Below are 26,608 nucleotides of genomic sequence, written 5' to 3' on the forward strand. Positions count from 1 at the left end.
ACATAGCGGTTCACCCAACCAACTCATATGCTAAAGATAAACGTTCACCGCAAAATATTATCCATGACAAATGCGACGTTATCTAATTTAACCATTCCCGATGATCAGATAAGATTCGGACCTAATAAACCTAATCTATAACGTCAAATAAACAAGGATCATATCAAGCAAACAATCATGAACAAAATTTGGAGCATGGGTCATCCACGAGTAAAAAGGCAATTAGACTAACGATTACGGTACTCTAAGAATCAATAGTTCACTCACGACGCTCAACTTCCAGGAGATCATCACCACAAGAGAATTAATTTCACATGTCAATTTCAACCGTGAGAACATACATGCATGCAGAATTCCCATCAACTCATCAAAAGTTCTTATTTTTCTTTTTTAGTCCAACTTATTCAAGAAGACAAAATTTCATGCCAATAATCTGCGATTTTAAATTTTACTATGAAGAACACTCAATTTTTCACATCTTGATCACAAATCCATATACATTTGTCAAAGTATACAATCATATATGCATGTTATGAAGTTAACACACAATGGATTGCAATCAAAAGCGAGAAATTTATACCTTTTTCAAAGCAGTTTCCACACACACACGGTCTGGAAAATTTGTCCAAGAACGCGTCTATCCGAGCTCGAATCGCTGCCAAACTTTTCCAGGAAGTCTAGCACAAATAACAAGACAATTAGAGCTCCAAATAATGCCAAGACATGGGCTAATCAACCTGGTTTCACTGCTGAATAGAGGCGGACAGCAGAGGGTCTTGAGAAAAACAAATTGATTCTCAATCGGCGGTTGAAGCTTCGGGCACCAGCGGTGATTGGCGGGCTGTGGCGACTCCGAGACCGAGCTGGAACACCAAAGGAGCTACTGGTATACGTCTCTCTCTCTCTCTCTCTCTCTCTCTCTCGAAATGCTATACTTTCTAGAGATTGTTACTAATTTTGCAGCGTGTAACGTTGTTTACCAATGAATTCCCTACCAAGCATCCCACGGACTAAACTTACGAAGAAAAACTAATTCAACACTTCTCGAACAAATTCAACAACACATTCTTCGAGTTCCCACGCAAATGCAGCACCAAATGTTATCGAATCCAAAATCCAGCTCAAGTATCAAATCAACTAATACAATTCGGATGTGCCAGGCTTTACACGATCCATAGCACGCCGAAGGAAGCCCAAAACCTCGGGAGAGAATGGTTCACCCGAAGGGTACGTCATCGGTTCCCATGGATTCGGACGGCGGAGGTAGTCTGTTGCCTCTGCTCGCCTACCTCCATCGCCGCCGGTTTGCTGGTAACTCTATTTCAGGAAGTTCGTTCACCCGCCTCCGTCGCCTTCGGTTCGTTGGTAACTCTATTTCGGGAAGACGAACTTCTTCCGTTCGTCGCCTCGGTTGGAAGGTAGAGCTCGGTGGCGTCGGTTGGAAGAGGAGCGACCGTGATGCTGAAAGTGGCGTTGGTGAAAGCACGGGAATCTCTTGTAGTTGATGGCATTTTGATTTTGCAGCATCCAACAGTGACAAAATATCCCGCTCATTGAGGGATGCAGCAAGGGTAGGGATACCAAAACCCTCATCCACATATAAATGCATCGAAGGGGGAAAACGGGAAAGATTCTCCAGAACATCTATTTTGCATGGATTACTTCTCTCAAGGAATAAATGTTGCAAATTTGAAAGTCCGGTCTTCATGCAAGGATCGGCTAAATCCTCGTGCTTTGGAAACCCGACTAAATTTGGGCAATCCATAAGCACCATTTCTGTAAGGTTTTGTAACTTGTAAATGCTAGATGGAAGAACTACCAAATTTTTGCAATCACTTAAAGTGATTGAATTCAAAGAGACAAGATTTTCTATTGATGCGGGAAGTTCTTTAATAGCAGTGCCATGCAGACTAAGTATTATCAGGCCTTCAAGTTTATGTGGAATATCGGGGAACCTTTCAAACTTTTTGCAACCAAGAAGATTGAGTCGTTGGAGATTTTTTGACTTGAGCTCCTTCGGTAAATTACGAAGTTCATAGCAAAATCCTAAATCCAACCACCGTAAGTTGTCATGATTTGCAATGGACTCGTGTACTTCTACCAAGTTTCTGCAAATAGAGAGATCCAATTTCTCGAGATTTGGAGCAAATGAGATGTCGGGCATACGAACTAGCGAGGTGCATTCACTAAAATTAATGCACTTCAACTGTCGGAATTCCTACAAAAATGGCGAAATTAACTTGTTATTGAAAGTTACTATAAACCGATATTGTGAGAATTACAATCGTATTGTGAAATTAGTCAAAACTTACAAAATCTACCAATAAATCAATACATATATCGGGTGAGTGATTGAAAATTAGATATAGACAAATCCAAATGCTAATGAATATTGATTACATGCTGGCCGCGTCTCATGCAGTGTGGCAATCAAAAAAGCCAAGTGAAAGTGTCACGTGGCAATGATGTGAATGCCAGCCACGTCGGAAAATTAAGCCACGTGTCATCTCACGTGCTAATTACAAAAGCAAAGTGAATGTCACGTGGCGAGCATTGGAGTCAATATTTTATGTATGATCGGTTAAAATTACAATATATATATATTCCGTCACGATGAAATTTTCCCAAAAATTAAGAAATTTTTAATTTCTTTTTAAGTCAAACAAAGACAATGAAACGAACTTTGGAAAAAATTATGAAGAAAAAAATATAAGATTCAACTCAAAATCTGGCTCCCTTTAGATTAAGAAACTAGTGGTAACTACTGAATCCCATGTATCAGATTACGTGTAAATGCAGTTCTCGCATTAACCTATGTGTACCGGGTAAGGTAAGGCTCCATCACTTGATGATTGCTTTGATTATGATATTTGATTCGCCACATTCAAATCAAACGCTTAACCACTGAGCAAGCGACTCCTTAGATGTTTTTAATTTTGTATACAACATCAACATGCATTCTTCGTATTTTTGTTTTCTTTATATGCTATCATCATACAATTTTTCTATAAAATGAAAAGGGTTATATGTAAATAACCGACACAATCAGAGTGAATTTACACAGCTTACTTGCACTAGCACATATGCACATGCAAAGTCCATCTATATTACGATATACAGTAAGAAAGACGTCCTATTTTTAAGGAATTTGAATCTTCTTTTATTCCTTCTATCACTTATACTCAATTACGTATTTTATAAATGCTATCACCATGGGCGGACACATGAAATAGGTTACTCTATTTTAACTCCCGCAACTTTCAATATCACAATTTGAATTTTCTCTTGATGTAGTGACCTTCATAATAAATTTTCACATCTTGAAATGCCTTTCTCTCCCGCGTATATTTATAAGATTTCTTTGTGTGGGCTAATTATTTCTAACAAAGTTGTTCATGCTTGATTTTTCAAATGCCAATTTGTTTCACATAAAATATTGCTGCGAGTAAGTAAGAGTCATTTTAGAAGATAGAGAAGTGGTTTCTAAAACATAGGAACACCACTACTCCTGTGTAAGAGTATATATAATGCACAAATATACTCACCCCAAGTGGTTTTGGCACTGTTGTCATCCTGCCTCCGCGCATTTCAAGTACCACTAATTTATTTTGACCGGAGGAAAATTCTGGATAACGAGGAGCATCGGGCCATTCAAACCATCTTACCTCTTTAGAAAGACATATAGGACCTTGGAAAGAAACATTCCGCAAAATAAGCAATCTCAACCTTCTCGGTTTTGTAAAAGCATCATGACCGATAGATAGCTTTATTGGGACAAGTGGCTCCAACACTATGGCTTTTACATCACAATCTCCCTGTATGTACAAGACTATTTAGGTTATGCATATTCAATAAGTTGAGTCAAAAGATGAGAATCGGAGTTTTGAGCTTATGTGCGAGTCTTACCATGTCGCGTGACAGAACATCAAGAACATCCTCATATTGCCATAGTCTGCTGCGTCTCTCGGGATAATCGGATTCTTGGTTCACGATATCTTTACCCATCAATTGAATCAAGTCATGCACTTGTATGTTTCCGGACTCGGTTCTTATCAAGGACCTCTCGGTGAGAATTTGCAATCCTATTACCGCATTAAGATCGCAACCGCCGAGAACTTTCTTGACGTAACAAAATTCCCACCCCTTAAAGAAGCACACAATGTGGAGAAAAATCTCTTTCTCATTTGCCTCTAGTCCATCATAACTTATTTTGAGCACATCATTGATGTCTTTCTTAGGAATTCTAGAAAGGTTGTCTAGCGTACTTTCCCATTCATCTTGCCTTCTACCACATAATAAGGAACCCAGCACCTCAAGTGCTAAAGGAAGGCCTTTAACATGATCCAGAACACCATCCACTAGATCTGCCTTGATTTGTAATTTGTAATGCGGAGGAAAAGCATGCTTACTAAGCAGCTCATAAGCTTCACTATTGTCCAGTGCTTGAACTTCATACACATGATATTTGTCTATCCTAGGAATCAGCAATTGGCTATCTCTTGTAGTAACAAGGATCCTACTCCCATTACCAAACCAATTGGCTTTTCCTGCTAAAGCACGTAACTGGTTCAAGTGATCCACATCATCAAGGATGACAAGAACTCTTTTATGACCAAGTCTTTGTTGTATTAGATTAATACCTTCGGCGACATTGGACACTACTAAACTTCCTTTAGTTGATAATATATCGTTTAGTAATTTTTCTTGCAAAGTAACTAAACCATTGCGATATTTTGAATTTTCTCGAACATCCGCGAAAAAACTCGATCCTTCAAATTGTCTGTAAATATTATTATAAATGGCTTTCCCTAAAGCTGTCTTTCCTATGCCTCCTTGTCCCCATAATCCCACCATGAGAACATCATCTTTAGACTCAAGTTTCAACATCGATTTTAGATTAATCACTCGGGAATCTATCCCAACCGGATGCTCAGCAACATGTAAAGGTGTTGGAACTAGGAGAGTTGTTGAGATCTCCTTCACAATTTCTTCTATAAGCTTTGACTCATCATCTCTAACAAAAACAGAAAAAAGAAGTTGTAGCGTCGATTTAGCAATCGGAGATAAGCAACTAACTAGCAATCACCAATCAACAATGACAAAGCACTACATCTCTTTTTCAGATAATTGCAATCATGTGTGCATAGATCTATTTATTTCCTAAAGAAAAAAATAGACTTGACTCTACTTACCCATCATTCAAATGCCACCCGGACAAATTACCAGCATCAAGAAGAGCTTCCTTCCATCTCTTCAATTTATCTGAATCTTTCTTGAACTTGGACTCATGCTCAGCCATAGCAATCTTATAACTGTTTCTGCCCCCTCTCACTTCATTTGGATTCACTTTATAAAACACAGGTAGAACGGTGATGTTCTTTTGCTCCTTGCACTCCATAATCTTTGCAATCTCTGTCAAGCACCATTGTGATGAAGCGTAGTTCTCAGAGAAAACAATGATTGCGATGCTTGACTCTTCGATGGCTTTCATAAGTGTCGATAAATTGTGTCCCTTTTTTAGTTCCTCGCTATCCCGGAAAGTGTATATTCCAATCCGGTCTAAAGCTTGGTAGAGATGGCCGACGAAGTTGTGACGTACATCCGTGCCTCTGAAACTCAAGAAGACGTCGTAAATCTTTTTGGGTTTCGATGAAGAAGCCATTGGCCAATGGTGGAGTTGGACAATCAGCAACGACTATTAGCTTAAGATTTGATGAGAGTGTTTTCAGGTAGTTCGTTCACCACTTGATCTCGTTGATTTATACCTGAGGACAGAGATGCATGACCCTGTTTAGTACTTAGGAAAATGGTGTAGAGGTGTGAACGCACGGACTTATTGTCGCTCAAAAACCGCGTTCCACTGCGTTATTCGGCTTCTCTGTGGCCGACAAAAGTAGTGAATTTTATAGATTATCGCACGAACCCACAAGCAACTTTAGGGTGGGGGATTCTCGTGACCTACTTTCTGGGCTCGGTGATAAAAACAACTTTGCGGGGCTTCCACGAAATTTCATCCACGACCAAACCTCTGAGAAGTGGTTTTTCCCTTGCTATGTAATTATTTTGCACACGTTGACTTATTTTCATTAAAGACCGCGTACCAGCTTCAAGGAAATGGCTTTGACAGTTTTCCTTTTTTAATTGAAGTATTTGATGTCATTAGGTGTCACATGTTAGATATATTATATACATTAGGAGTAGGGTTTTTCTTTTCGTATATGTATTTACGTTTATAACCTTCTTTGTATGTATAATTATATCGGCCTTGTGCCTAATTGTAAATGAAGCATTCCATTATTCACTTCTATAAATCTATCATGGTATCAGAGCAAGAGTTTGCTTTCTTGTGAGTCTTGTACACTAATCAACGACTACCGCGGTCCTGTTGTCTTCATCGGTATAGCTTCGCAATTGTCTGACTTTGTCTCGCCCGATCTTCTTCATCTTTCGCCTTGTTCTTGCGACTGATCTCGGGTTCTATCTTCTTCACTCATATATATATTTGCTTCCACTTTGATTTAGTGATCTCGTAATTAATGGCTGATAGTGATTGGATTGATCACATTGATGTTAAGTTGGATGGCTCTAATTATGTTATTTGGAAACCCTCGGTGATGGCTGCTCTTGTTTATCGTGATTTATATGAGCATGCTGATGGTACTCGTTCTTATCCTACATCTTTGTCCAATACTTTTGATCCTAAACCTAGTACCGATCGGATTACGTGATGCGAATCTGAAATTAGGGCTTGGCATGTTGCTGGTCGGAAAGCATGGGCAATATTATTTGGTTCTATTAGCCCTGATCTTCGCCCCCATCTTACTCGGATTATTGGTGCAAAACAGTTATGGGATCAAATTATTGAGATGTTTATGCAAACAGGTTACGTTCGTGTTTATCGGCTTATGCGAGAACTTCGCCGTGCCACTCGGGACACACGATCAATTCTTGAATTTTATAATTATATGACATCTCTTTTATCTCAACTTGATGTATTGGCTCGTCCAGCATGTCCCACGTGTGTTGGTTGTGTTACTTGTGCTACATTTAAACTTGAAGATTAGAACAAGAATCGTCTTTACGAATTCTTGATGCAACTTTCACCAGAATTTAAGGGAGTTCGGAGTCAGATTCTCTATCGTTATCCCGCACCATCTCTTTTGGATGGAGTCAAAGAACTTCAGGCTGAGGAAACCAGACGAGGAATTCTTGGTGCTCCTCCATCTTTAGATCTCTCTACAGGATCGGCCACCCCACGCCCTGATTTCCAGTCTGGCTCCTCTCGGCGTGGTGCTCAATCTTTCTCCTCTCAACGTGGTTTTCAATCTGGCTATTCTTAGCGTAGTTCTTAACGTGGTTCTATGCGTGGCTCCCAGCGTGCCTCTTCTCAGCGAGGTTCACGTTTTTATTGTAACTTCTGTAAACAAAATGGACATACTGAGGATCGATGCTTTCGGAAGATGCATGATCTTCTCGATGCACCCTCGCGCTCCGTTGCACCTGTCTCTTCTCCATCCGTGGATCGTGCCACTCCATCCTCATCTTCGGATGATCGTCTTGCTAATATTGAGGCTCGGCTTTCTCGTTTAGCTCAGCTTCATCTTGGTTCTTCTGGTGTATCCTCTCTTTGTTGCTACGACGCGTTTACGCAATCCTCGGGTGATAGTTCTTCTTGGATTCTTGACTCTGGGGCTGCTCATCACATGATTGCCTTTGCTCATCATCTCACTCAGGAGACTACACTAAAAAAATCGACAAGGGTTCTTTACAGCTGATGGATCCTCTATTACCGCTACTATACAAGGCCATCTTACTATCCCTGGCAGCTTTAATGTGCCTAATGTGTTGCATATACCGAATTTAGCCCTGAATCTTTTATACGTTGGGCAACTTGCTAATATGGGTTATATGGTGACATCTACCGTTGATTCTTGTGTTGTACAGGATCGTACGAGTGGCCGAATGATTGGCAGGGGTAGTAGACATGGAGGATTGTGTACGATGCGGTGTCTTCAGCTTCCCTCACCTCAACATGTTCTTGTTATCTTCAACCTTGATTGTTTACACTAGCGTTTGGGTCATATATATGCTTCTCGTTTGTCTTTTCTACATCAACAATGTGTACTTGGGCCTATTTCATCTACTGTTATGTGTCCTTGTACTAGTTGTCCTTTAGCTAAACAATCTGCACCTCCTTTTCCTATTAGCTCTTCTGTTTCCAGTTCTTGTTTTGATTTAGTACATTCGGATGTTTAGGGTCCCGCCCCCCAAATTTCTAAAAGTGGCTTCAAGTATTATGTATCGTTTGTTGATGATTATTCTCGTTATACCCGGGTTTATTTCATGCGCTCTCGTGATGAATTTCTTTCTGTCTATAAAAACTTTACAACCATGATCTCTACTCAATTCTCTAAAACTATTAAAGTTTTTCGTTACGATTCGGGTGGGGAATATCTTTCTACTGCTTTTCGTTCTTTCTTAACTTCTCAGGGAACCTTACCTCGGTTGTCCTATCCCGGTGTTCTCGCTTAAAATGGTCTTGCTGAGCGAAAACATCATCATATTCTAGATACTACTCGTGCTCTCTTGTTATCCAATTCTGTTCCTACTGAATTTTGGGCCGAAGCACTTTCTCTTGCTGTCTATCTCGTAAATCGACTTCCTTCTCTTGTCCTCTCCAAAGCCACCCCTTACCAACATCTTTTCTTGAAACCACCCACTTATCACCAACTTCGTGTTTTTGGCTGTATGTGTTATGTGCTTCTTCCACCCCATGAGCATACCAAACTCTCTGCAAGATCGGTTCGGTGTGCTTTCTTGGGCTACAACACGTAACATAAAGGCTACATGTGCTATGATCCTTCTTCACGGCGTATTCGTATCTCTCGTAGTGTTTAATTCTTTGAGCACCTCTTGTTCTTTTCCGCTACCTCTACTTCTTCACAGTCCGCCCCATCTATTTTTATGGATTTTCCTCTTGATTCATCTCTTGTTCCTCCTATTATATCTTCTCCGTTAGACCCATTGCCACCACCTTCTCTTGTTATGCCTCCTTCCTCGTCTACTTCACCCGCCACTTCGACGCCTCTTAACGATTCTCGGCCTCCTTCCCCTCAGCAGAATCCTCCGCGAGATCGCCGTCCTCCGGTTAGGTACGTGGCTGCTACAAGTTATTCTGATGAGTTTGGTTCCTTTATGGCTGCTGTCCACACTTTACGGGAACCATCACATTATCGTATGGCCGTACAACATCTTGAATGGCGTGATGCTATGTCTGAGGAATTGTCCGCTCTTGAACGCACAGGTACGTGGGATCTTGTGCCTCTTCCACCGGAGAAGTCCTTGAATGGTCTAGCTCATTCTCCTGGTCAAGTTTGTCGTCTTTGTCGGGCCCTTTATGGTCTCAAACGGGCTCTTCAAACTTGGTTTGAACATTTTGTAGATGTTGTTCGGTCAGCTGGTTTTGTTCGGAGTGAGAATGATCATGCTATGTTCACTCACACTTCTCCCGCTAGTTGTACTATTTTGCTACTCTATGTTGATGATATGATTATTCTTGGGGATGACTCTGCTCATATTGCTTATACTAAGCAACATCTTCACCGTCGGTTTGCTATGAAGGATCTAGGTTACTTACGTTATTGGTATTGAGGTTGCTCGTGATCGACGTGGTATTCTTCTCTCCCAGCAAAAGTACATCGCCGACATTCTGGCTCGTGCTGAGTTATTTGATACTCGTCTTGCGGCTACTCCCGTTGAACTTCATTTATAACTTCGTCCGGATGATGGTGAGCCTTTATTCGATGTTACTCGCTACTGGCCTCTTGTTGGCAGTCTTGTCTATCTTACGACTACTCATCCCGATATCGCCTATCTTGTTCACCTTGTCGGTTAATTTGTAGCGGCTCCTCATACAGTTCATTATGCTGCTATACTCCGCATTCTGCAATATCGTCGTGGTACTCTGACTTGCTCGGTTTTTCTCCCATCAACTTCCTCACTTGCTCTTCGTGCTTACTCTGACATCGATTGTGCTTCGAATGTTACTTATCGCAAGTCCATTACGAGATTTTGTATCTTTCTAGGTGATTCTCTGATTTCTTGGAGTGCTAAAAAGCAACCTATCGTGTCTCGCTCTTCTACCGAGTCCGAGTATCGTGCTATGGGCGACACTACGGTTGAGATTATTTGGCTTCGACGTCTCCTTGCTGATCTTGGTGTTGCCTCCTCTAATCCCATTCCTCTTCATTGTGATAACAAGAGTGTTATTCGCATTGCTACAAATCCGGTCTTTCATGAGCGTACCAAGCACATCGACATTGATTGTTATATCAAGCGTCATCGGCTCTAAGCACGTATCATTTCTCTTCCCTTTGTAGCCTCTACAACCCAGCTTGTCGACTTATTTACCAAATCTCTTACATCACAACGATTTGCTGCTCTTCTTTCCAAACTCTTATTGGTTGACCCACCTTGAGTTTGGGGGGGGTGTTAGATATATTATATATATTAGGAGTAGGGTTTTTCTTTTAGTATATGTATTTACATTTATACGCTTCTTTGTATGTATACTTATATCGGCCTTGTGCCTAATTGTAAATGAAGCATTCCATTATTCACTTCTTTAAATCTATAATCATAAACAACTACATCTGAATTTAAAAGGAAAAAAAAACATGCATTTCATTATAATATACATTTCATAGTACTAAAATTCATTCTATCGCTCAGTTCGAATAAAGCTAGAGACATTCTAATTGTTTGATAGTCATCCGGTTATACCAGCAGACCAAAATGCAAACATATCATATTGTGGTTCGTCATTTTGTGTCGTGTTTGGAAACTACTAAAGTATGCATCTTTTTCAACTAAACTATCAAATTTGGGTGTTTTCAAAAAAGATTACGATGTCCCTTTTTTTAAGTATTCTTAAAGCACATTTATGACATCACAATTTCTCGGAATTTGACAAATTTATCTAAACCAACCATTGCATCAGTCCAAAACAAGAGAAGTTCGTGAGCATTTAGCATGGCCACTTACCATTGTTTTGACTCATTTTATTGTTGCTATCATAAAAATTCGTTAAGGCGTAGTAGCTAATTGGACATCCTTCGATATCTAGCATTGAATTTGCGGCAAAAGCTTCCGATTCAAAATATAAAGAGGGCAAAGAGATGTTAATTCCCGTTAGATAGTCCAAAATACGCAATTATAAGGTTACTAATTTTGTATTGTGCCTAAAGATTTTGAAAAAAGGAGAAGAAGAAGAGAGAGCTGTAAATAGGCCATTACTTTTCCTCAGATGGTGCAAAAGTTTTACCCGGCACGGAGGGCTGGCTTTTGACTTTTGTCCTCTTCCGGTGATTTTTTTATTTTCTTTTTGCATACGTGAGAAGAAAAAAAAAAGGCTTTAATAAAATAAATATAATTAGTGTAATAAAAATAATAATCAAAAAGGGTTGGAGGGAGAATCCTACTTTCAGCCTTGCAACCGTTGGATCGCGACATCTGTCAGGTGACCCCACCCCCTGATGCTTCTGCATTTACCCCTCCCGCGAGGTGAAGCCATGTGCGCCCCGGTGACTTTCTCACGTGCCCGGCCCCGGCATAAAGGAGACACACGTGCGACTTGCGCCCCTCAAGAGCAGCAGGTGAATTTCAGACAATAACCTAATTTAACCAAAATAAAATAAAAATAAAAGCAGAGGTTAAATTAAATAATTAGAGCTCCTGGGATGAGTCCTCTTTTTTGGCGAATAATCCAAAAGACGACAGCGGTAATTTAAAATATTAACGTAGAATTTGGAGTACGATCTGGCTCGGTAGTACGTGTTCGATTCCCTGAATAAAAGTAGCGGTTTGGATCTCACGTGATGAGAAGGATAGGAGGGCTTTCCTTTCTCGCCGATCGAGTGAGTGGGTAGCTGTTGGATCGGATTAGGGTTTTCTCGTTCCTTCCTTAAGATTCGATTATTTATGTTTTTTTACTGAACTTTCTAATTAAGTATGATTATTGGGAAGAAGGTGGGGGTTTTCCTTTTGTTGGGGTGTTAAAGATTGTTTTAGATATTGGGAAAGAGAATTTGTAATTGGGGAAATTATTCGAGTTCACGGAAAGAGTCACGAAATTTACGTATCGTTGTGCACGACTACTGTAATAAAACAAACTGCCAGCTTCCTCAAAAGGGCATGCCCAACCTCCGAGTAGTTGTTGTTTCTTTGATGATTATAAGCACAATTAAGTATATCAGCAAAGAATGAACACTGCAGACTTATTTTCACTGAAGACTGTATACCACAGATGTGTTACTAATATTGAAACTTTAGAAAATCACGGTGCTTAAGTATGGACCAAGATTTCAAATAAGTATGAACACATGGACTTATTTTCACGTAGGACCACATACCACAGCGCTATTCAGATTGTCACATTGACACAAATTTGTTTGTTTGATGCTGAGTTTAGTATAAATTGTTGATTAATTTGACCGGTTAACATTGGAGAATGATATGGGGGTGGTGACCTAGAATGGCATCTACCAAATAAATACTGCGAAATTGTGAGTACTTTTGAATTCCTTTTGGACACGGTTTGGGTATTTTTAAGTTTTGTAGACACAAGATTTTCCCTGATGTATGATTTGGTGTGAAGTCAAATTCTTATGAAATGGTTTTCGTTAAAGTCTCCATTTTTTATAGGACAACTAGTCATCCCTTATAATTTCGGCATGAATTTTTGGGGTATAATACATATATCAACCATTAACAATGAACACTCATAATATTTTCACTAACTAAATGGGCACTTACCGGAAGATCCGGGCGGATTCTCCTCTCATGGCTGAAACCCTTGCTCTAAAGCCAGGGCTGCAAATTCTACTCCAACTGAAGACGTCCTCTAATCTATGGAAGTCAAAGGCTTCAACTTCAAGCACAATGCATGTGGGATCTCCGGATCTTCAGTGGGATATCTTCAGTGACAACCTTTCCCTTGTGGAACTTCTGACCGGTCTAACCTATCAAGCACCTGGCCCATGGCCCATCGCAAATATACTCACGGACTGTAGAGACATGTTGCACCAGCTAAATGGGGTCCGTATTAAGTTCTCTCCCCGTGAAGCGAATTCTTGTACGGATTGGTTAGCTAAAGCTCACAGGCTAGGTTTTCTTCCCTCTAATTGGCTGTCTATGCCCCCCTCCATCCTTGGGGATCTGTTGTGTCTTGATATTAATTATGGTTGTTTTTCAAGCTCTATTTAGTGAATGAAAGTCCTCGTCTTCAACCAAAAAAAAAAAAAAAAAGGGCGCTTAACTGCTATCCAAACAAAAATTGAAAAAAAAAAAAGTCAACATCTTCATGCTTACCAGACAGCGTTTTCATAATTTAGTGTTGATTACAACCCCAACCTTCTTGGTTGTTCCTCTGTCTCTATCTATATGACCACGTAACTCTATTTTCAGGTAATTCACTCACAATTTGATTTTCTTGTAGATGGGAAAAGTATACTAAAAGTGCCATAATTTTTGTACGGCGTTTACTTGAGTGTCATAACTTTCAAAATGTTCACGTAAGTGCCATAACTTTCAAAAATCGTTTACTTGAGTGCCATGTTGACGTGGTAGCTGGAAAGCTGATGTGGCATACCGGAAAAGTTACCGTAGCACGCCGGAAAGGCGACATAGCACGCTGGAAAAGTTACTGTAGCACTCAAGTGAATGATTTTGCTCCGACGTAGCACTCAAGCGAACGATTTTTGAAAGTTATGGCATTCAAGTAAACATTTTGAAAGTTATGGCACTCAAGTGAACGTTGTACACAAATGATGTCACTTCTAATGTACTTTTCCCCTTGTAGATTTATTATTGTACAAGGACACAGATGAATGACTTTTTTTTTGGCGTAGGGTCAACAAACAATAATATCGTATTTATTAATACTATTAGAACTTTGGAGAATGATGGTGCTTAAGGATGGACCAAGATACCTAATACTAACAGATGTGAACACATGGACTTATTTTCACCGAAGACGGCTATACCACAGCATTATTTAGATTGTCTTATTGACAAAATTTTCTATGTTTGATGTTGAATTTTTTGTTAGATTCTAGATGAGTATGACGTTCAACGTAAGATAAATTTCACCTTACCAAAAAAAAAAAAAAACGTAAGATAAATTTCTAATTAGTGTGCCAGCTTCAGGGGCTCGCTCTCCACCTGTTTAGTCTCCGTTTTTCTTCTTCTTCTATGGAAAATGAAGTATTTGCTTTCATTAGTTTAGCTTTTGTTCTAGGCTCACTAATAAGACAATCATTGCTGGCTTCCACGAATTGGAGTTCGCGACCTCTGATGGGTTGTTTTCTCTTTGCTAAATAATAATCTAACACATGACTACTCATAAGATATGAAGTTACATAGGTCTAACCCACGTTCATTAGTATTTGTTTTGTAACCATAGCTAGTAACTCTAGAGGCCCATAAAACACACGACAAGCCCCATGGACAAATTAAATCTAATTCTAGACCATTGACCTGTACGATGGTAGTCCAAAAGTATAGAAGTTTCCACGCAATAGATTAGTGGCTTTTATGACAATACGTTTGAGAAAAATTATAACTTTGGTTGTGCAAGAAGATATAGGGATTCCAAATTTTGTCATTTGGCGAAAAGTGACCACAGAGTTTCTTGTATGACTTCCCCGTTGCATATAGTCTATACATATTTATAAAATTGCATTATTCATGACTTGATGGCATAGAAATAATGATAATTGTTACTAGCTTAGCCGTGATTTTTTTTTTTTTTAAGTTTTGCGAGTACAAATTTACTTAAAGAATGATTACATATGTTAAATTTTTAAAAATATGTTGGTTTTCATTATAGGCTTCGTCCTTCATAGGACGGCCAATCATTTTCTATAATTCAAGTATGAATTTAGGGTTTGATACATATGCTAAAATGTTTTCTTGAAATAGAATTGAAAACTTACAATAATCACTTAAGCGTCGGCTTACCGAAAAGGAAAAGAAACTAACATCTTCATGCTTACCAGAAGAGTTTTTCATTTTAGCGTTAATTAAAGAACCCAACCTTTCTGCATTTTGGCCCCTCGCCATGCATTCCTTATGTGGTTAGTCTCTCTCAACCGTATTCCTACTCAGATCTTGCTGCTTCAATATCGTATAATAGAGGAAGGTTCTTGTTCTTTTGCCCGTCTAGACCAGACTCGGTTGATCATCTATATTTTGGTTGTGCAATTACCGGTAGCTTAGCATTATTATGGGCCTCAAAATGTAATCTGCATTGGCGGAACCGTCCGTGGCATGATCATATTCGATGGGCTATACATCACCTTGGTGGTGGCTCCATTTCTCACCATATTGGCAGAATTTCTTTAGGACTTTATGTCACATTATTTGGACCGAGAGAAACAACATTCTCTTCAGAGATAAGCCTCTTTGTGTGCCGGCAATTATCAATCACCTTGTCAAAGTGGTCAAAGACAAAGCTGTCTCGTTGGTTAGCATTGAAGATCATCCCCGTAATAGGCAATTGCCAAGGAATTGGGGCCTCCCTTCCTCTATTTTTGACGACAATCCCGATGCCTTGTAGTTGCTTTTTTCCTTCTTATTGCTCTTTGGCCGCCGTTTTGGCCAAGTAGATTCTTACTAGCTAGGCCGCTCTCGTAGTGGTTTCCTTCTTTACTAACTTTGGCCGCTGGTTTGGCTTTCTCATCTTGTTGACGTGTTCTGTTTTGCCGTTTCACCTTTGCACCCTTTAGGACATACTAATGTGTCCTAATTGGTTCATGGTTTTTGTGTCCGGCAATCCCTTGTCTTTTGGCTCTTTGGAAAGTTATATACATACTTACTTTACCAAAAAAAAGAAAAAAACCAACCTGTCTGTTTATTACAACATCTTTATATATGTGGGCCACATGACTATGAGTCTATGACATTACCACCGATACCCATTTCGTTTCAAGGGGAGAAAGGCTTACACAAACTGGGTCTTCGTGCCCCAACATCATTTTATATTACCTAAAAAACCCATCCTAGGAATTGAAGGATTAATTTCGGTTATTTTTTAAAATTAACAAAAAATGTTAACACTACACTAATCATGTGCAAATAATTTTAGTAATGATTGGATATACATATTTGAAGGATAACTTTGGCAAATTTATGTGAATTCTAAAAGTACACATTTCATAATTGTCTAGATTATGTATTGAAAATTGCAATGTAGAAATGACATTTGAAACTTCAAATTACAGCAAATTCTTCTTACCAAGATATAGAAAAAAAATTACCATTATAGAAAATTTCTCAAAGATCATTTAAGCATCTTCCTTGAGTATTATAGTTGTCATACTCTTGATGTTTGTGAGTGATTTGCAGTCTTATAAAAAGAAGCATTATCTTTTCCTTGTTTGTATATTATCGAGCGAACAAACTGGTGTTTAATTCCAACCAAAAAAAAAAAAAAAAACAACAACACTGGTGTTCAAGTATTGATTTAAAAAAAATAAAAACTGGTGTTCAAGTCTGGCGAAGTTTTAAAAGTCTTGCGAAGTTTTAAGCTATGTACGTACAAAAAATATAATATATGAGGAAATCTCTCTAATAGTTAGAAAAACATCTCATTAGGGTTGTCTCTATATGTGGTACATAAATCTTCGAGAGATTGAATTCCGAATGAGAAAAGGTATTGTGGACCATATCGAAATTGGTAAAATTGAAGTTATGTGGATCAAAATTGTTGACAATTTGCAGTTTTTACTCCCGTTTATATTAAAAAATTTCATTCTGAATCAGAGAAATGTAATGGGTGAGAAGGTGAATCAGACGTACATGAAGCGACATATATTGATATTCTAAATATGGATATGTTGTTTAAACAAATTGTTAGATTAATGAATCGGCAACAACTTATCCACAATAGTTTTCTTCTTATCGTGAGAAAACTTTAGATGCTTTCACACCATCATTGGATCAGCCATCCAACTAATTAATTCAATATCAGGCGCCATGAAGTATTTACTTTCCTCTAAAGAAAAATATTATGATGAAGGAGACTAGTTGAATGGACTATCATGTGGTGCTTTGGACAGAACCCAACCATTTAAAAAAAAATGGTGAAGATGAAAGGGAAAAAATAAATAATAAAAAATATCTTGTTTAATGCACTCTAAAATTTTGAGATATTTGCAATGTGATTGCCCTAAACAGTTCTGACCTAATTGAAACTATATTTTCCGATTTCAACTAGCTCCTATTAATTTATCAATGATTGCAATACATATTATTATTTCTTGCAGAGGAAAGGCACAGAGTCAAAATAGCTAAATCGCTCTCCAGGGAAACCTCTTTTATCATCTCCACACTGCAAAAGACAGGAGATAAATCTATAGACTATTTTGTGAAGACTTCACTGAAGGAGTAACCATTGTAATTTATGGGTCACGGGGAGCGAAGAAAGATAACACTAGAACTCAACAAGTTTTGCTCGCTTGAAGTTGCTGCGAATCTCACATGGAAAAAGAGGCTTCTTACTGGAAAGATGTCGTCACCTCCACTTTCACTAACAGTATTTTTTATTTATACCCCTGTAGCAAGGTGCCTTTGTTCTTTCAGTACGCTCCGCAAGACACTATAAGGGGCCAACAATTTTTTGGCATCAGCTTTTCATTGCTGCTCACATTATCCTTTTTAGTAGTGTATTCTCACCATAAAACTATAAATAATTGCAGTAATAGACTATTAGATAGGAGATGATCTCTACCAGAAACCAGGCTTAAACTATTTGTGTACATGTGGCCATCGGATTGAAGAAATGTCCCCAAGGAGTTGGTTCCTACATCTTAAAAGGCAAGTAAGAATACCAAAGTCTAACTAACTTGCAGCCTAAGAAAACAACGTTAGGATCTTCACAAAAGCAGAGAAAGACCACACGATCCAGGCAGAGCACAATCGTAAAAGAAAAACGCAATACTTGTGCATTATAAAGCAATAATATTGCTGTTGTTAGCCTTATTCATATCTTATGAAAGAATAATGGGGACAAAACACTTTGCAGCCTATTAATGCATGGAAAATTCCAGTATTAACAGATCTGCTCATATATATTACTGTATGATCTATTAAAGAAATGATCAAGGGAGAAACATAAGATGATCAACAATAATCTGCGAGTGGTTAGTTTGAGGATATCAATTTAGAATACCAACAACGTGGTGTTGACCAAAATTTACAGATGGGAATGGTAAATATACATTTTGGGGCTCATTAGTCGGTTTCTTCCTGCCGCAATAACAGTTCCCTCCTCAACAATCACACAGCTGTTAAATCAAAGTACATTATAATTAATAAAGTACACGGCAAAATCTATCACTAGTTTAGACTAAAATACTAATGATCTTCATTAGAAAATAAAGTAACATAGCTGAAATGCACCTGGATACTGGAAATAAGTTTCTTACCCATCCGGAACTTCAAGGCTGTCCAAAGCAAGCTTTGCCTTATATAAGAAAAGCCAATAGGTCTTGTTCTTGGTTAGGAGAAGAAAACATGAGGATAATAGTGAGAAATTCTCTCATGCATGCCCCATGCACACAGGCAATTCAAGAGGAAATCGGTATCAAGTTGCTACCATTAGAAATATGCAGCATCTTTCATGTATAATATACTGGTCACAACCTCCCAAACATCGGTTATTACCACACACTTATCCTGTAATTTAGATGCAAATCCTGCCTAACTCTTAAACCGATATGGTTCTAAGAACACTGTTGACACCTAACTTGGCTATCATATATTATTATTATTATTATTATTATTATTCGTTAAATAAGAATACGTCTAATTTATTTTTGTCTCATTGCAAAATAGAAAAGTAAAAAAATATATATGTAACGAATTTAAAAAAAAAAAAATTGGGTCGAGCCGGGTCAAACCGCGCTCGCGTGAGCAAGACTCGGCCCACCTTTCTTTCCCTTCTCATGTATGAACCCGCGCATACCATTTCTTTCCTTCTCCTTTTTCTTTTTCTTCCAAGCCCAGCCTTCTCTGTTTTTTTTTTCCCCACGTGGGCTTAGGCGGACAACCCATCTTCTCTTCTTATTTCTCCTCAGCCCATCTTCCCTTTTTATTTCCCAACAGCCCATCTCTCATCCTCACCCCACTTACGTCACTCTTTCTTGCACACACTTACGTCCTGAGACAATTCCAAGCACACCGCACATGGTTTGTCACCAACCCACATCGCCATCAACCGGTTTTCACTCCTGTCCACGCAAGCAAGCTCGGGGAAGGAGGCAACTTATGCATAAAATAGGACAGAGTTGGCGGGCAAGAGGTTCTTCTTCTTCGGTTGCGAGAAAAGGGAGAGGGAACAGAGGGAGGTTGGAGAAAAAAAAAGTGTAGTGATTCAAGTGAGCACCGAGAAAGCTCCCGTGGAATTTGGTGAAGTTCATTCCTCTCTGTTTCGTCAACCGGGTAAGTTCATTTCTCGGTTGAAAATCGAAGTTGGCATTTTCTTGCCTACATCTGTATAATGTCTTCATGCGTGAATGTTATAGGTGTCCTCTTTTGAGCTTGGTTGTTTGCTTATACCCTCAAAAAGCCCCACGTCCCCACCGGTTTAGTACACCCCCATTAGTTGCTGGCATGTTTATTTGTTGGTTTCCTTGTGCAAATCTGCGCACTCTTTTCGGTGATGTGGGTCTAGACTTTGGTTTAGCGTCGGTCTGGTCCCTCTTGCATTGGTGGCAACTAGACCGTTTTTGGGTCACCTTGTTAGACGGTCGGCCGTCGCGGGTCGGCTACATCGGTTGTCGAGAAGACCCTAGATCGTGGAAAGTTGTCTTAGACCTCGAAGGTTCAAAACCCTCCCAACGCGTTTCTCGGACTTAAGTGGGGGCCCTTCTTCAGTGGGCTGCGGGGCTAGCCTCCCTCTAGGTATAGTCGCCGTTGGAAAGGGTCTTCGCCGTCCTTCGGGTGGTGGTGAGTTGACCCGATTACGACTGGCGGATCCTGGATTATTAAAAAAAAAAAAAGAAAGAAAAACTCGTCATTGGACTGTTACCGCCTAGGAAGGTCACTGCATGCCCCATTCTTGATTGACGCGAAGGTAGAACGCACAATGAGGAAAGAACAAACAGCCGGTCGATAGGGCTGTTGCTTTGAGCTCAATGTGACGGAAACTTGGGCGACGTTGCTTCTGCGGCTTCTGCCGCCCGTGAGGATGAACCTGGGGAGTGGCACCTAGGCATTGGTTCGGTGGCCGGGAGATCGTTGGTGAGCGTCCCCGATCCGCGAAAAGACCGAGCTGGTTCGGGCTGAGCTGGTATGGAGGTGAATAGGGGTGACGTGAGTTCATTTGGTAGTAGCATAATGATGGCGACGAGACGACTTGGATCCGGCAACATACGAGCAAGTTCTATGATGGAGGGCTTTTTTCCAAACCAGGTGGCCAAAACAAAGTAAATACCAAATCGGGTGTTGACTTTTTTTATTTACCAAATCGGGTGTCGCTCGGCGATCATAATGCCGAGCGACACCCGGCTCGGCGAGTCCCCGCCGATCGGGCGGGAGCAATGGTGGCCCGCCACCCGCTCGGCACTATAAGTGCCGGCCGGGTGTGCCGCTCGGCACCAAAAATGCCGAGCAGCTCCCGCTCGGCATTGTGGATGCCGAGCGGCCGCCGCTTCGGCATTTTTGGTGCCGAGCGGGTGCCCAATCCGCCCCCACCCACCCCACCCCACCCCACACATTGGACACACAACGTAACATATGTTGGTGCTTTGGGACAAATTTTAGGGGGTGCAATTGTGTCTTGACAAAGTGGATGATATGGAAATATCCCCTGTTTACGGAAAACGTCTCTCTCACGGAGAGGGAATGATTCGAGAGTAAAAAGACGAAAAGGGGGTCATTCCCGAGAAGTGAGCTTGGGTTGATATGTGAATGATGGAAGCTAAATGGGCAAAAAGGTAATTTTCGTATGTGCATGCATTTGGATTGGGTCGGGGTATCCTGGCACTCCAAAGGGCTAGGTGATTACGAAAATTCACGTGTAATTGACTAATCTTAGGGAACCAAACTCTTAGCTAGGGATGAAGCTTGAATTCATCCGAACAAAAAAAAAAATCACGCGACAAACTAAGAAGTCTCATAAGCAATCGGCTGATTTAACAACCCGTGGATTAAGGGGATAGCGATTTCGGTGCGTCGCGAGAATTCTTATAATTATGTATGTGTATGTAGCCACCGATATCACACGAAAGCATATGATATTCATGCCTCATGTTTGAATGAGGAGGGGCGCAAAAAATAAAAAAATAAAAAGGCATTCTCTTGTCGAATGAGACTCTCATCACTTGCACGAGCCTCCGAGAAACCAAGCAAAGGATTACCCAAAAAAAGGAAAAAGAAAAAAAGATGCCTCTTAGGCTATTCAAAGAATGGCTTCTTCGGAACATGCAATTTGCAATTTTTTATTTTATTTTAATCATGTTTTGTCAATCAATAGTTACCGAAGTACTTTCTTGTGTAAGTGGAGCAAAAAAAACATGGCTGGTGAACAAACCGAAAAGTTCAATGTACATGATATTGAAGAGATTAATTTACATCGAAAGGACATTAAGGCAGTCTTTTATCTTTTTTGGGGGTTGGTCGAAGTTCATTTTAGTACTTGGAAAGAGGCAAATTTCGCGAGCCGATGTTGACTTTTTGAGTAGACCATAAAGCTCATTAGGGTTCAAGTCATTGTCTAGCTTACGTGGATTGGAGTAATCTCGTATTAAACAACAGATCGGGGTGTGGAGCGATATAAGATGGATTCGAATACGATGTTTGCTACGTTTTAGGAAGAATCTTGAGGAGATTAGTGACCGCGGAACGACTAGAACCGCTCTTCTTCCCACTTAAAATTGATTAGAAAGCGTAGGGTGGGTAGAACAAAATAGATGTTGTTAGAGAAATTGTTAGATAAATGCTTTCAGTTAATGGTTGGAATATATGAAAGCGGGGACAAGAAAAGTCCCGAGGTAGATAGACAATAATGATTTGGGGCTATTGAGGTCGTCTCTTTGCTCATCCCTTTTATGCTCATGGTTTGAGCATTTTCTTATTTCTTCCATTCTTCACCCTCGTCCACTTCTGGTTCTTAGTCCTCCTCTTCTTCTTCTTCGCCCCGTGGGAGTAAAGCCTTCCCCATTCGTGTCGGGTTTTCCAATCTCGGGTTGACAATCCTCGCAGAACCAAAGAACGTCCCCATGGAAAACTACGGTCTCTAGGCAATAACTGAAAAACAGATAAAAAAAATGAGGCCGACATTCCAAATTTATAACAGCGAACATTCTCTTGCATGCATGCATACGAGAATGCACATGTATCATTATGTGATGTAATTATAGAGGGTGTGAGGGGCGAACTTACCGGTGGACAGCGTATTCCTTACGGTCGTTACGGTAGATCAAAGTTTCCTCAAAACCAGTATCTCCGCATTGGAGGCGGACAATCGCCTGCACGAACATAAAATCGGGGTAGACCTCAAACCTTATTTGGATTTTTAGGCATTTAAAAATGTACGGCCTTTAAAACCGATCAACCTAATTCACACAAAATGGAAACCAAAATTGTGATGGTTGTGAAAAACAGCGATAATGAATGAACCTTTACGAGAAATTAACGACGAAAAGTCTAGGACGGCCGCAGTATGCGTACCATTTCCTTCGCTGGATTCACTACCACGAACGTAGAATCCCCGTCCTGGCCGTGGCGGGAGGGGTACTCGCCACGCTCGGCGGGTCGGTCTTGTTGGACGAGAGAATCCATCCTGTCCTTCCTTTTTTTCACGAAGCACTTAAGAATGAGAGAAAAATAACTGGGACTAACTTCGTTTTTGCGCTCCAACTTTGAATTCCTTCCCATCCACTTTATACTGCGAGATTTGGGGGAGGCCCTCCCGGCTTTGCAGCCCGTATTTGGGGGAGGGCCCCCCCGCCGCGGCGCCCTGCAGACCGGGGGTGCTGCGGGGCGGGCTCGCTCGGCAGTCGGACTACGGCGGCTAACAATGATGCCAGCACCTCAACCAAGAACTACGGCAACACCCGTTGGGCCGGACGAGGAGGATGACCCCCCCGAGACTGTTCACCCGACCCGGAGAAGTCCTCGAGCTCATACATATGATGATGTCGTCCCGTATTCCATGGAATATCATACAACGGATTTTGCTCCCGAGTTCACTCCGGGGTTCAGCCAACATTTCGATGCGGGGTTCACCCGGTTCGCCGGAACATTTGATGATCAACATCCGCAGACTCCGGCTAGTTCTCCTTCGTAGTATGGACCCGATTTCTCTCATTCTTATCCAGTCCCTCCTACGAAGGGTATGACATATTTTTACAAGATATGCCTTCGTCATCGAGACATCCTACTCGGTCGGACCCTCATTCTCGTCGGTATGACACTAGGCTTCCCGATCAACGGAGACAACCTCATTGCGGAACAGGAGGTCATGTAGGAAGACGACATCGTTAGTACATGTAATTGCAATTAACTTGATATCTATTATGAAGATTTCGTGTTTTTGTATATCTTATGCAATTATATGTCGTGTTTCGACACGTATCCATTTTTATTTATTTGAAGAAAACACCAAAAAAATAAAAATAAAAAACCACGGAAACGGTGCCCATGGTAACACAAATACGCAATTTTTTTGTTCATCACTAAAACCTTAAAAATTGACCTACCACCAAAAACCGTAAACCCTGTGCATCAAAAGGGGATGGTGGAAGAAAAGCATTAGATGGAGCAATTTTAAAACACTAATCTCCATTCAAGAAGATCATATAATTATTCAAGAAGATCATATGATTATTGGAGAAGCTACTTTTCTACGTTTCTCCCCAGTTTAAACACACGTCAGAAGTTTTCCAACAGGCAAATTTCATGTTCACTTTTACCCCGGCAAAAGTACACTTTTAGTGTCATAGTTGTGTATGAAGATTACTTTAGTGCAAAAAATTTCAAACGGATTACTTTAATACTAAGTCGGAGACAAAAGGATCAGTTTGGTACCTCCGGCAAAAAATTAGCGGTGAAAATTAATACGTGGCTTGAGCATTTTCTCCTTTTAAATTTCATCCAAAAGGAGCTTTTGGTGATCAAGTTAGTAAATCTTGTGGAAAATTATGTGAATTCTGTCATCAGATTGTCTCGCGATGAATTGTGAGGACTATAAAGAAGTGACAGTATTTTAGTGACTCAAGTGTAGTTGTAATTTTCGTTTTGTCGCTTGATTAATGGTGAATCATGTGCTGCTCCTCATGGAGTATGTCGCCAATCGGATCGCGTAAATCTAAAGTGTCCGATATATTTTCTTGTTTTTTTATTATTGTGTTCGATTGCTTTTTTTTTTTTTCCCTTTTTTGAAACAACCGTATGAATAGCTTCAAATTAACTTGATCAGCGGAAAAAGAAATTAACTCTCATTTTTGCAGAGATATTATCAGTCCGTATTTCCTTTAAAGTAGTATATATATATATATATATATATATATAGGGGTCAACCCTCAAAAGATTCTATGCATGTTTCTATCTAAGATGAAATCACCGATCCAACTACCCCCGGCGAAGTCAAATTCCTATTTTGTTTTCCAATCAATGTTCGAGATAATTTTGATGAAATGTCCAGATACAATTTATCCTTAAAAAAAATATGAATCACGGTCGGTTCGTTCTCTCATAATTATTCCAAAAGAGCTAAAGACAACATATCGTGCGAACACATATATGAGCTCAACTTGCATCTTTCCAAGCAACTTCATAGGATGAATGCTTTGACCAATGAAAATAATAAATTAAAAAAACCAATCGATCCCTTAAAAAAAAATATAATGCCTACTCATATAAACACTGGTAGATGATAGTTCAAAGTAACTTACAAAATGCATAGAGAGTGTACAGATATACTAATTATGTTTGAGAGTGACCACGGAATTCTTTTGTCTGTTCAAATTTACAACCCTAGAGCAAAGAGGGAAAATCCTTAGCCGGAAAGTTACAACCGTCAAGTTACGCCGCACCATCTTGTGTCCAGTGCTTCTTGTGAATTGGTATCACAATTTGCATACAAACAATTTTGACTCATCATCAATATATTTGCAAGTAACACTCTCTTACATTTGATTCAACGATAACAATTGCAGCTAGCCATTTCAAGTACGCGAAACACGGGGTTGGCGCTCCGGACCAGGACAAACTCACATACAGCTACAGTTGGATCGAGGGCGACGCCCGATGAACATATTCGAGAAGATCTCGTATGACATCAAGATCGAGGCCAACCCCGAGGGAGGGTCCATATGCAAGAACAGAAGCAAGTACTACGCCACTTGGTAACATTCGGTTCATCGAGGAGCAAATCAACGAAGGCAAGGAGAAGGTCTTCGGCTTGTTCAACGCTCTTGAGGGTTATCTCTAGGCCAACCGTAATGCTTGCTAAGAATGTCAAACGTATGAGGTGATCACCGTCTATTACCACAAGATTGTCGATCTTATCATGATGTCTCTCCTAAAGGGTGTGTGTCTCTTCATGGTTGTTCATTTTTAATCTTGGGTTTATGTTCAGATTAAGGAGCCTCGGGCCTGCCCTGTAGCAAGTCTCCGAGATCGTTCTGTTGTTTTGAGTATTTTGAGAATGGTGTGATGTCAAAAAATAAATACGAAGGAAATCCTCTTTCTATTTTCTTAGTATGCGCGTAATTTATTATTCCTTAATTTGATACGTGAAAACTAAGGAGGGAAAACGTCAACCGTCAAAAAGCAACATGCTCTTTATTTCTAAAATAATTGGTGTCCGCACTATCATTATTTGGATAGTATATGACACCTCAACTAACAATTTATTCTACAAAAGAATAAATCGTTAAGTACTTAGCTTACAAAGAACGCGGCTAGGTGTTTGAGGTCCTGTATGCTCGATACTTAAAACTCCAATTCGTTTGCACCTTCTTAATTACAATGTACTTGAATAATCGTTATCAATTTCGTGATCAACCCAATTTGCCTACTTAATTAATTATGATTAATACATACTCTTCCAACAACTCTGTCATTTGGATCAAATGAAATTAGCGCATCCCATGCGAAGTTAATCCAATTATAGACAATATGAAAATGATAGGAGTGTTGTGTTGTACATTTTACAATCTAATTCGTCCACAATTTGTAAAATGAAAACCCATTGACCATTTAGCCGATGCCTTTTTCTTCCCCAACCTTGACCGCTTTCATATGTCGATTAATTATTTCCTAATCATTCACTCTATAATACAAGTCCTGTTTCTACCATTGAACGAATCCAAATATATAATTATTTATGATTTGTTTTATTTCGTGAAGCCGGTTAGCATTGGTGGGGGAGACCGGTTGCCGGTCGGCACTTATAGTGCCGAACGGACTGCCGGTCGGCACTAATACTTGCCGAGCGGCGATCCGCTCGGCGATGTTAGTGCCGTGACGGCAATCCGTTCGGCACTATAAGTGCCGACCGGACTTAGTCCGCCAAGGCTTCCGACCGCTCGGCAAGATGATC

General features: G+C 40.1%; 2 protein-coding genes and 2 long non-coding RNA genes across 4 annotated transcripts; 1 reads left to right on the plus strand and 3 right to left on the minus strand.

The window, feature by feature from the left end:
• Nucleotides 1-975: 975 nt before the first annotated feature.
• LOC125314343 lies at nt 976-1,563 on the minus strand. The gene is made up of 2 exons (XR_007197851.1): nt 1,340-1,563; nt 976-1,285 (listed from the first exon to the last, which is right to left on the minus strand). It is a non-coding gene; the product is annotated as an uncharacterized LOC125314343 (long non-coding RNA).
• A 1,939-nt stretch (nt 1,564-3,502) lies between these two features.
• LOC115754125 (TMV resistance protein N-like) lies at nt 3,503-4,652 on the minus strand. Its single transcript, XM_048276203.1, has 4 exons — nt 4,641-4,652; nt 3,907-4,563; nt 3,666-3,815; nt 3,503-3,508 (listed from the first exon to the last, which is right to left on the minus strand). The coding sequence occupies exons 1-4, from the start codon at nt 4,650-4,652 to the stop codon at nt 3,503-3,505; spliced, it is 825 nt and encodes a 274-aa protein (XP_048132160.1).
• Nucleotides 4,653-5,183: 531 nt separating this feature from the next.
• Nucleotides 5,184-5,753, minus strand: LOC115754129 (TMV resistance protein N-like). Its single transcript, XM_030693067.2, has one exon. It carries the CDS (start codon nt 5,660-5,662, stop codon nt 5,189-5,191), a length of 474 nt encoding a protein of 157 aa, XP_030548927.1. The 5' UTR covers nt 5,663-5,753; the 3' UTR covers nt 5,184-5,188.
• Nucleotides 5,754-11,351: 5,598 nt separating this feature from the next.
• LOC125314346 lies at nt 11,352-25,749 on the plus strand. Its single transcript, XR_007197855.1, has 3 exons — nt 11,352-11,363; nt 21,817-21,822; nt 25,518-25,749. It is a non-coding gene; the product is annotated as an uncharacterized LOC125314346 (long non-coding RNA).
• The last annotated feature ends 859 nt before the right edge of the window (nt 25,750-26,608 follow it).

The sequence above is a fragment of the Rhodamnia argentea genome, chromosome 3 (assembly GCF_020921035.1).
Source record: "Rhodamnia argentea isolate NSW1041297 chromosome 3, ASM2092103v1, whole genome shotgun sequence".
Taxonomy (NCBI): domain Eukaryota; kingdom Viridiplantae; phylum Streptophyta; class Magnoliopsida; order Myrtales; family Myrtaceae; genus Rhodamnia; species Rhodamnia argentea.

Coding starts and splice junctions, on each gene's coding strand:
- LOC115754125 (XM_048276203.1), bottom strand. Junction 3,816..3,906: donor ATGTTCTGTCACGCGACATG/GTAAGACTCGCA, acceptor TTGTACATACAG/GGAGATTGTGATGTAAAAGC.
- LOC115754129 (XM_030693067.2), bottom strand. CDS start 5,662: ATGGCTTCTTCATCGAAACCCAAAAAGATTTACGACGTCTTCTTGAGT.